The sequence below is a fragment of the Nothoprocta perdicaria genome, unplaced genomic scaffold (genome assembly GCF_003342845.1).
Source record: "Nothoprocta perdicaria isolate Ctin4 unplaced genomic scaffold, notPer1 scaffold_132, whole genome shotgun sequence".
Taxonomy (NCBI): domain Eukaryota; kingdom Metazoa; phylum Chordata; class Aves; order Tinamiformes; family Tinamidae; genus Nothoprocta; species Nothoprocta perdicaria.
Genome location: NW_020454450.1, coordinates 1,948,721 through 1,960,080, shown reverse-complemented (window position 1 = coordinate 1,960,080; position 11,360 = coordinate 1,948,721). Strand labels below are relative to the sequence as shown.

The following is an 11,360-nucleotide window of genomic DNA, read 5'->3' as shown; positions in this document are numbered from 1 at the left end:
CTCCCACTGAGGCCTTGTCCCAGCTTCTTAGTTCTTGCCAGGTCTGTGTGGTTTTTACTGGTTCATTTGGGCATGATTGTTGCAAGCCTGTGTGTTTAAAAGCGGGGCATATAAAATGCAAAATAAAGCGGTTCTGGTGGCAGAGTGGGAAGGGAAGGCTCTCATCCACCAGGAAACGTTTGTTGATGCCCTCTCTGCAGGGGTAKCAAAGAGACTTCTGCCTGCTGAGGATGCAGCTGAAGTGTGCCCGAACGCCGCTGGGTGGAAAAGCAGGTGCTCCGAGAGCCGGTGGGCCCGGTGCAGCCTGCAGCCTTGGGCTCGCTGCGGTTCGCAGTGCCGGAGCACGTTGCCTCTGTCTACCCTGGCTGCTGCTCACATTGGCACCTTGGTATGGAGGGCTTGCTGGCGTCTGGATTTGCCAGGTGGATAAACAGCAAGTTGCTGCTGACTTCTGGAGATGCTGGAAATGGGAGCGTGAGTGAAGCCGAAGTGCTGGGAAGGCTCTGGTGCGCTCCGCAGAGCTCCTCGCTGTCGCGGCAGAAACACGGAGTGGCTTTGGGGTGGATGAAAGCCTGGGGCAGCAATGGGAGTGATAAGTCAGCCTAAGCGGGAGAAATTGCCTGCCTGCACCTGCCAGGCAGGGGAGGAAGGCCCTTTCCTTCCTCTTTCCCTGGCGGAAKGTGTAGGTTAGCAATATCATAGTGTCCTCTGCTGGGCACGGCCGAATGGAGCACAGACACCACSTTTCTCTTGCTCCCTGCACCGAGATCTGCAAATGATTTTATTCCTGCTTTTCTGAAAGCTGGGGATGAGCTGTGGGTGTTTTGGTTTCTCTTTTTATTTATTTTTTTTTCTCCCTCTCCTCCATCTATAGGCTAAGAGAGTTGAAAGGGTGAGCTGGCAATTGTGTTCCTCACAATACCCAAATATGTACTTTCATTTGGAGAACCCTGCACTTTCCTGTGTTCTCGCTTTTGCCTTGCAGTGTTTTGCTGCATTCCTTGATGCTGAGAAATGGTTTTTATGCATTAAGATGGCTTTCATTGAGGATGTCACGCATTATTGCATAGAGTCTTTGCCTTCCCCAGCTCTATCTTCATCACAGCCATRTGTCCAGCCTCATCCCTCCCAAATCAGAAAACACAAAATTATCATTTGTATTGGGGATTTATTTATAGGGGTGGTGCTTGGGTTCTTTAACAGAACGTAGTGTACAAAGAGTAAATCAGTAGGATTTTAAAACATTGCTTACAAAGATTGCCATCACCTAACAACAGGCTGGCTCCAGATACAGGCCTCTGCCTCAGGGGGAACCTGAGTGAAACAGCAGGAGCTTTACAACAACTTCTGCACTGAAAACTTCAGACTGAGTTCAGGGTATTGTAAACATGCRCAAAAAATTAAGCTGTGCATCTAGCTTGTCTTATGTGACACATACTGTCAGTTAATAACATTTGTCTCTTCTATAGCAGCTGCTCTGCAAAGTTTGGAAAGTGCTTGGTAAACCTGACACTCTTGTGCTAGAGCAAATGTTTCTACTAAAACCACTAGAGCAAAGTCTTACAAAATCCCTGTTTATCTCCCCTGCACATAGGAGGTATTAAAAAAAAAGAAAAATGATATCTTGAGTCCTCAGGACACCAAGAAGTGGAAGTTGGGAGTCCCGGTTCACACAGATACCTTCCCAAGTGACTGAAGTATTGCTACACAAATTACTTTTAACAACAGAATCTTAATTAAAGATAAAGATTATAAAAAGTGAAATAACCTCCCCCATGGCACTGCTTTAATGGAAATGCTATAATTTCTTGACTGAAACCCAGCAATTAGGTTGGTGAGATTTGAGGTGTTCTGTGGTCCTTGCATATCGGAGCAGAGGCCTTATCTTCTACCACTAGTTTCATCTGCTAGTGAGTTTTGGATTTAGTTGATCTGCTGCTGGTCTTTCCTTTCTTACGGAAGCACCTTCGGCAGCAGAAGAGGCAGCACTTGAGAGAAATGAATAAGGAGAGAAGCACTACGGCCAGGAGGAAGGCAATGACATCCAGGGAATGATACTGGATCCAGTTGAGCTCATGAGCTGCAGGTCTCAAGTGCGGTGCCCCTTTGTGCCTCATCACAAACTCCACCCAGTACACGGCCAGATCCAGAGGGTGGATGGGTCTGTCGAGGTGAAGGTCTGAGAGACGCTTGATGTTCTCTTTGTACCTGCCCAGAAAAGAAGTCAGGTGATTCCAATGAAGGGAAAGGTAATGGCAAGGTTAGGGRGCTGCAAAAAATGCTAGTAGTAAACAAAGGAGAAAAGGTATCAAAAGAAGCAGGGAAGCTTAGTTTGAGCTGTCAGCAAAATCTCTGGGATGAAAGATGAAAGCAGCTGGTGGAAATGTGAGCCTGGCTGTAGAAAAAATATTTGTCAGAAGAGCAGAAGGTCTAAATAATTGTCACGGAAGCAGGGGTTAGGAAACGATGCTAGTAAGGTACTACTACCCAAAACATAAGGATGCCAGGGGAAGAGGAGGCCAATAAACTGAGAGGCCCCAATGCCAACAGAGCATGGGAGGGGGAAGAGGAGGCTATATTTTGAAGCTTCCCTGTGCTGTGATGCCTTAAAACATTCTGGGAGTACCAACTACAATACTGTTGTGTCTAGTGTTGTTCCTTGCACCACCTCAGTGTATCCTTGCATGTTGCTTCTGCTTTGTCCTGGATTTGTCTAGCTTTGCYGAGCCAGGAAGCATCTTATGACAAATACTGCTCCTTATAAACACTAGGGAAAAAGAAGTGACAGAGAAAACTGGTCTGTAGAATTAATTCCTAATAATGGCTATGTTTACTTCCCCCTGCCTGCTGAAAGGTGATGCCTTGAGAAGCAATACCAGCCTCTTGACTACCCTGGGGCTGTGCTACCTGTCCCCCTCCTCCTGCTGCTGTGCAGACAGCTGCTTTGGTCATGCCCATCAGTACATTATCCAGTTAGGAGGACTGAAATAGCAGGGCAGGCAGTCCTGCTCCTGAGGCTGGCCCACAAGATAGACCTTCAGGGTATCCAGAAGAGAGGCAGCTGGGATGGGGAAGTGGTTAGAAGGAGCCTCAGGAGAATGACCTGGCTGGAGTGCTGAAGTGAAGTTAGTTAATAATAGCAGGTGGTGAGGACAGTGCTGTTTTAAGGACTGGATGAGGCTAACCCAGGGCAGGCACTGGCTTCTCTGTGCTGTTACATCTTAGATGTGAGACGGGAAATTATTAGTATTATGTTAAATTGAAAGTTAAAGTGCTGGCAGCATRGTCCACACTAGAAAGAAAAGAGTATGCTTCTATTACTGACTTTTTGTCATTAATAACTGCATGCAGGGCATCGGATATGTCCTTTGAAGTCATTTCAAGTATATTCAGTGTCACTCCTGCTCCCCGTGTCTCAATTCTCTTGGCGTTGTCCATCTGGTCTCCAAATAAAGGCATCAGTACCATTGGCACTGCATTGCATATGCCCTCGTAAATGCCGTGTGATCCTCCGTGGGTGATGAAGGCCCGAGTCTTGGGGTGAGCTGTGGAGGGAGAAAAAGACTTAACAAACCAAATGGCTAAGCATGGTATCATATCCTTGGAGAGAAAGCTGTGCAAAAATAGCATGGGTGTGTATATGCATTCAGAACTTTTGACTTGGCGTGTGGTGGGTCATCACTTCTGGACAGACTTAGGGCTGCAGAGAACAGGTTGTTAYGGAGTATTTAATGATCCATGAATTGTAGAATTGCATCCTGATTTTGGTTTTGGAAACCCTTGGGTAATCTTCTAAAGCTTCTCACATTTTAGGCTAAAATCATAGCTCAAACAAAGTAAAAGAGGATGCTACCACTGTTATTGTTTGTTGTTTTATCTTGTCTTTCYACTCATTGCTTCTTGAAGGTCTCCCCTAGAAAAACCCTGTTACGTTCTCCCTATTTTCTAACCAGTATGTGCACTCCTGGCAATACTGTACCTACCATCACTTCATAAACACAGGGATCTACCARGAAACACTCTCTCAGGGAACTTAAATTCCCTCTTTAGTCCAGCAGAAAACAGCACAGCAACAACAGGTGGTTGAGTGCTGAGGCTAGGTAGAAATAAAGACCCACTTTGACAGCAAGCGTGATCAAGTGTGGGAACACTTTTCCAGTTTTCTTCTCTAATTTAGCAATTTTGGAATCACAAACAGATGAGTTTGATMGACTGGCCTTCATTCAAGCAGCAATGACATTATGGTAGTTCTAGGAGTCCCTGTGATGCAAGGAGTCAGTGCAGATAATGTTTTTTTACAACCATCTTATCAAAGAAACGTGCCGAGTTATGTACGGATCMCCCAAGGCATCTCAGACCTACCTAGAAGATCATTCTGTGGCAGCCATTTGACTAACTTTACRTTCTTGGGCAGGTTGGGGGGCACCTCTCCTGTGTAACGCCAGAGAACCTTGCAGGAGACAAAAAACACCAAGTTAATTCTCAGCAAGCAACCTCTTTCTGCTCCTCTGTGGGTTTTGGAAAATGCAACTGAAATGTCAGCAATGCACAAAGCCTGTTTAGTTAACAAGTGCAGCAGGGATGAAATTTCATTTTGCTAGCGGGAGCAGGAAAAAAAGAGGGATGAATGGACATGCTGAAAGCCAAAGATRGTGTATTTGAATTCAGTGTTGAACTGCAATGCTGTAGGGGTATAGGAGAACTGTACCGTCTGAGGGACTGTTCCCAAGGCTTTTGTAATTTCTATGGCTTTCTTCATTGGGATCTCGGAGACCATGGAGCCCAGAGAGAAGACCACAATGCCATGTTCTCCAGAGGCATTCACGATGGCTTCGAATTCCTGCAAACACAAAGAAAATCCTCAGTTAAAATCCTTTCTGTACCATAAGCTAGAATTTCTGTTTTGCATCCACCAAGTTATCTGGAAAGGGGAAAAAGAAATAAACAAAAAACAACAAAAGCACCATGAACAGGCAGCATAATGAAAATCCAATTCAGGATAACTATTTATCTATATGTGAGTCCCAGAGAAGCAATCAGAAGTGGATGACAGAACTGGCTCATGGATGAGTGAAGTGACTAGTGAATATCTGCGGATTTGGGGCCCTAGGCAAGATTTGGTATGGACATGAGGAAAAGTTTCCTTAGAAACATTCACGCAGCAAGTTCTGCTTGTTCAAAGTCTTCATTTCCTGTGCAAAAGAAAAAGAGGAATTAAAGCTGAACTGGAAAAGACCGTTAAACAGAACTATTTGTCCTTCTATTTTGCCTAGCAACCAGCCCCTAACTAAATACCTTGTGTTGAATTTTGACATTTATTGCACGGCAGATGATCTGGATTTAGAGATGACATTCTTTTCTGACCATGAAGTTGCAAGACAAAATGAACAACAACAAGAACAAAAAAAAAGAAGTATCCTGAATGTTGATAGCTTTATGTGTTAATATCTGCATTTATGGGCTTTGTCTTGAGCACCTTGCCCTTCTCTTTTTCAAGCGGAATATAGTAAGTTTTGCAAACAGATATACAATATGAGATTATGGAAAGCATAAAACAGCTTTCTGTGGGTGTTGTCTGGAAATCTGAAGATCTCCCAAGAAGTAGCATTTTCCTCCTTGCACAAGGGATGCAAAATGCTTTCTTAACTATTCCCATTTGGCTCTACCACCTATAACTTGCTGCTGATCTGGGCTCCATCTAATGGTGGCAGCCAACAGTGCAGTCCTATCTCAATTAAGAAAAAAAAAATCCACTAACCTGTGACAAGGCTTTTTCCTGAGTGCAGCTTATGCCTCCAGTGAAAACCATGTTGGGCATGACAGGCCTGGGGTACTCGAACACAAAATCAAATTTCATGAGCCAGATGGCTGCRTGGCTTAGGAGCTCGAGCAACGTTGCCTCTCGTTGGAGGAACTCTTTGATCAAACGGTCATACGGTGAGTAAAGAAACAAGCAAACCAGATTGTTACTCAAGCTAAATATGAAGTTGTGCACGCGCTGGGGAAACGTCATGCGATCTGTGTAGCRTGTGAAGAAGCGGGGCACGTAAGAGGGAGGATTTGGACAAAGSGTAGCTTGGAAGTCTAAGCTGCATGGAAGTCCCCGCAGGAAGTACACGGAAGGTACAGAGAGATATTCAGCCACTATCTGGCCACATGGGAAGAAAGGATCCATAAAGACGGCATCAAATGTGCTTTCTTCAAGGTACTTGATCAGCTGTTTGTCAGCCAGAAGGCGTTTGCAAGAATCAAAAAATATTGTTGTTATATTTGACATTCTGGGCAATTTTTCCAAGAAAGCTTGAGGTGTGAAAAACTTATAGCCCATCTTTTTAAACTCTGCCTCCACAAAGTCCTTGCTGTAGGACACGGAGTACGTTTTCATGGTGTAAAGGGCCGAAGAAGTGATTCGCAAACTCGTCTCCGGCGCAAGAACCACTATTTGGTGTCCTCTCTGCGAGAGCCGCTCCACGACCGGGCGCATGCTGAGCCAGTGGCTGCCATCGATAGGTACGACCAAAAGYTTTCCCCCTTCAGAGAAGGTCCACAAAAGCAGGAAAAACACAGCCCGAGTCACAACAGAACTAAATCCTGTGATCAAAGCAACCATTTTCCTCATGCGGCAGAATGTCTGCAAGGTTTTTAAATGACTGTAGAACTGCTGCAGGGACAAAGAACTGCTTGGTGTGTTACTTTGCACTTGGATCTTAACAAAGGGAAATATTTAACTTCTAGTAGTTTTGGTGAAAGGGCGTAAGGGTAATATTTAATGCTTGCTTTGGTAAAAGTTTAACTACTACTCTTCATGGATAGTGATAATCTAAGCAAGTGAGCAATGCAGAATAAAGGTGCATGTACAAATTAGTGTGTTTAAATGCTGAACAGAGCCGTAAGTGGAAGGTTGCATCTTACTAGGAGAAAATGAGCTTATTAATATGTAGTTAATCATGAGCTTATTGATTTGACTCGGTTGGTTGGGCAGAAATCAGGCAACAGAAGTCTGATCTTTGGATTATTTTGTGCTATTAGCTTAAATAAGAGGTAACAATTGACAGAGAATCGCTCTGCTGTGAGTTGATATCGTTCCTCTTCAGCTTTGTTTCTATATTATGCCAGCTATCAGAGTGAAAGTCCAAAGTTTAGCAGTTAATGCCATCTTAACAATAATTTCTGCTGTTGTAACCCCTCTGTGTCCTGGAAAGCAGATTCTTGGAAAAAAAGAAAAAACAAAAGAACAGAACAGAAAAGAAAAGAGAAATAAAAAAAGGCTTTTTGCCCTTTTGCTGGAAAGCAGTGTTTGCAACTCACATCTGCACTATTTAAACAGACCACTGGGGAGATCCAAGTCAAACAGTGCGAGTAAATAAAACCCCGAAGGCTTCATTTTCCAATCATGTATGTTATCTTTCAAAGCTATTTGCATGAATTGAGAGGCAAAACAACTCCCTTTTCCTGTGTTTGATTATGTACCTTGCTAAGTTTTGCAGTATTCTTCTGCATCCTCAGTCTCTAAAACGCACCATGCATATGCGTAGACTTAGTTCTAAAATTTCCAATCTTTCTGTCCAATTAAGTCTCCAGAAATTATCGTAAATTTCGCATCCATTTGGGATATTAAAACTTAACCTAATCTCTCCCTGGCAGAAACCTTTCATCTTCTCGCAATGCAACAAATCTGCATTTTTTTGATCATCTAGAGCCTGAGATTCCCACTTGGAAGTCACGACATCTTGGCATACAATCACATATTATCTCAAGCCTACATACTACTATAGGAGTATGTATTTAAAAAGGATTTAAAAAAAATAAAAAAGCAACATTCTTAATCTCTAATAATTCTCAGCCTAGAAATGACTAACCTTTGATARCTGCTGCTTCTGCATACAGTTGATGCCTCCAACATAGAACATATTTGGCATTATTGGACGTGGATACTCAAAAATGAAGTCATATCTCATGAGCCAGATGGATGCTGTGCTAAACAGCTCCAGTAGTGTTAYGTCTCTCTGAAGAAGTTCAGATGCTAAGTTCTCATATTTGTAATAGAACAGATAGCAAAKTATATGCTCTAGAAAACCAAGCAGGAAGTTCTTCACACGCTCTGTAAACGTCATATGGTCTGAGCTGTATGAGAAAATTCTCGGCACGTAAGAAGAAGGATTGGGACACTGGGCTGCGCTGTAGTCTAAGCCACAGGGAAGACCACGCAGGAAGTAGACTGAAGGGAGAGAGAGAAAATCRGCAACGATTGGTCCGCAGGGCAACACAGGATCCATGAAAATGGCATCGAAGTTGCTCTCCCGGAGGTATTTCATTAGCTCTTCATCAYGAAAAAGATGCCGACAGGTATCGGAGAACATGGTGGTTACTTCCGATATATTTTGGAGTATAATTGTGATTTTTTCTAGAAGGGGAGGATCAAGAAAGCAATCTTTACCAATGGAATGGTAATGTCTATCCAGAGTTTCCTGCGTGTAAGGGACCGAGTATGTTTTGATGGTGAAATTTTCTGAGCCTTTCATAAGCAAAGAGGCTTCTGGAATTACAGCAACGATATCATGTCCCCTTTCCCAGAGTTTCTCCACAACCACACGCATGCTCAGCCAGTGACTTCCATCCTGAGGCACAACCAAGAGCTTCCCGGCTTCTGCCAGACTCCAGAAAGACAGAAGAAGAACAAGGCCAGCATTTATCTGGTACCTCCACATAACTCTCATGAAGCTATTGACAAGAAAGGAAAGAAGGAAAAAACAGAACTGCTCTTTCCTAGCTTTTCCAAGCAATATATGAAAGCAACAACAAGTAGGTCCTCATTTATAGCTYCACGCTCTTTAACCTTTACCTCTACAGAATATTTGATAAAAGAGGTTGTTGGAGTTCAAAGATCATATTTTAAACTAGGCTAAAAACATTGATAAGAGGGCTATCAMGGGAGTTCTAGCATCAAATATTTGACTTTATCTTGCACGGTGCAGCACAATTAGGAGGCTCTTAGATTAGACATAGGAGCTGTGTATAGAGGGGTTTTTCTGGGTCATGGTAGTTCAAAGTGAGTCACTGTGCACTTGGTTGTACTGTGCCAGCTTCAAGTCAGGAGTGCCTCTTCCCAACTTTCATTCCCATTAAGTTTCTCTAGAGAGTTTATTCTAAAAAGCATAACCTTCAGGAAAACTGCTGTTGTGCTGTTGACATGAAAGACCCAATTCCACAACTTTCTTTCTGAAGCCTTTGCTAAGAAGGGTTTCCAGAGGTCACAGAGTATGTTTGAAAATGTGAGGATCCAGCATTCAAAGCAGCGGGGGTCACTGGAGTTTGGATAACATATTAACCAAACTCCTTTTTACGTAGTTGGTGATGCAGCAGAACTTGCAGTCTTTGCTCAAGAGGGTCGAAAGAGTTCATAGCTAGGTGGCTCTGGGCCAAACTACTTTTCAAAAGTCCTTAGAATAGCTACTTTTTAAAAAAAAGTTACTAATGCTTGCTGGTGGTTTCCAAGACTGAGTTTCCAAGCTATTTCTATATATGTTGTACTACAAATCTGAAGCTTGAGCTCTAGATGCACCAGATACTTCCCATCTATTTCTACTGAATGAACAGTCAAGAGTGGACCACCAAAGAGGCAAGTGTGGCTCTGGATGGGGCTGCATTTGTGATGGCTTGGGCAAGCTGAAGCTTTTGCGTGGGCCAGAGAAGTGTCAAATCCACATCGCTATTGAGCTTGCGGTGTTTCATTCCTGGTGCTAGAAAAGTCTCCCCACCTTCCTGAAGGCTTTGGTGACAGAGTGTGTGTGCAGGGAGAGAAGAGCAGCTTCAGGAAAAGCAGCTCTCAGGTAAGGGAGCCTCAAGACCAGGCAGGGGGAACGTGTACTTATTGGAAGAGGGATAGAGCACCATGGTACTAATGAACGCTGATCTCTGAAACTCTTGGCCAAAACCAGGTGTGAAAGAGGTGTTCTAGAATGGTGTCTAGAATGACAAGATTAGTGAATACTTAGGCATGATAAAAATGATATATTCAGTGTCAGAGGAGGACTAACAGGTCCTGTAAAAACACAATTGAATGAGAATTTAGATGCCTCTATGGGACCTGTGACTGTCTGAAGATCTGGACTAGAAGGCGCAGCAGTCCGTATGACCGGTGCGTAAGGCAGGCTCTTCTCTTAGATGGTGATGGTGTCCCAATGCAGGACCAACTCTTTTGCTCTGACTCYCATCGAGCAGCACCATCAGCATCTGCTGGTTTGTGACGAAGGGCCCGTGAGAGTCAGGCCTGTAGTGATGTGASAGTGAGTAGGAAAGCGGTGGCCTCGGTGCCACAATGTACTGAGCAGTGCACAGATCAACTCTTGCTACTTGCAAGGGTCCAAATGTTAAAAGCACTTAYATTGCAGCAGCACGGCCATAAGCTTTATCAGCTTTATCCGGTGATTCTCAAAGAACTTCTGATATGACATCTAATCAGTGCTAGTTTATGGGGCCTATTTGGATTATGTGAATTGCCTTTAACCCAGGACACAGAAGTTTGTGCCACTGCAATCTTCTCTCTCTACCTTTTCACTGCCATGGGCTCTCCAATTAACTAATTCATGCACTGACTTGACCTGAAGGACACACAACCTTGAAATAGCTACTTCTACTACACTGGTTAGTACCAAAGGTCTGTGATGGGACATTGCAATCTGCCCCTTCACCCATGGCATTAATGAACAAATTGAGCAATACTGGACCCAGTATTGACCCCTGGGAGACACTGCTACCTACAAGGCCCCAGCTAGAATAATCACAACCCTGTGTGAGCTCCCCTGCTCAGCCCGTTTTAGTCCACTTCATTGTCTGTTCTTTTGATCCACAGTTCTACAGCTTTTACATAAGGATGAGGATTTCTTTTCAACTTCATCTCTGAGAGAACTAAGACAGTACAGTGTTGTAACACATTACAAAATATATTTCAATATACATCATCAGAGGCAGCTGTAATAAATGCAACATTCATTTTAGGAATCTGTTGGATTCCTGGCCTTGCTGAAAATTCCAAGGACAAATATTGCCCTAGGATTCAAAAACAGAATCACATTTCATCAGGCAAAAGGAAAAATGATTTCCTACTATAGGAAAAGACGTTACTCTCAATCAAGTGTGATTTACAAATTAAAAGATGCATGTGTCCATTAAAAAAAAAAAAAAAAAAAAAGCTAAGGATGAAAGTGAGGGAGGAGAAAACACTTTCTTTACAAGTTCTTAGGTAAAACACCCTAAATAGAAAGCCTTAACTCCTACCTCCAAAACAAAATCTAATTCTTGCAAAAGTAGAAGTCTTGTAGCATGTAGAAGTCAAGAAAAAACAGAACACGACCCACCTG

At 43.4% G+C, this 11,360-nt stretch overlaps 1 protein-coding gene and 1 pseudogene across 4 annotated transcripts in view; both read right to left on the bottom strand.

Annotated features, from left to right (window-relative positions):
* Positions 1–1,190: 1,190 nt before the first annotated feature.
* LOC112942762 (UDP-glucuronosyltransferase 1-1-like) overlaps positions 1,191–11,360 on the bottom strand; it is a 29,533-nt gene continuing 19,363 nt past the window's right edge. For 3 of the 4 annotated variants that reach the window (XM_026033757.1, XM_026033756.1, XM_026033758.1), the window contains exons 2-5: positions 4,709–4,840; positions 4,363–4,450; positions 3,326–3,545; positions 1,191–2,208 (exon numbers count right to left, since the gene is read on the bottom strand). In XM_026033757.1, the coding sequence (XP_025889542.1) occupies positions 1,908–2,208; positions 3,326–3,545; positions 4,363–4,450; positions 4,709–4,840 (741 nt within the window). In that variant the 3' untranslated portion in view covers positions 1,191–1,907. Of the gene's footprint in view, positions 2,209–3,325; positions 3,546–4,362; positions 4,451–4,708; positions 4,841–7,859; positions 8,952–11,360 lie in introns of those variants that run through there. The other variant, XM_026033759.1, reaches the window with a different exon arrangement.
* LOC112942763 lies at positions 5,604–6,713 on the bottom strand (annotated as a pseudogene).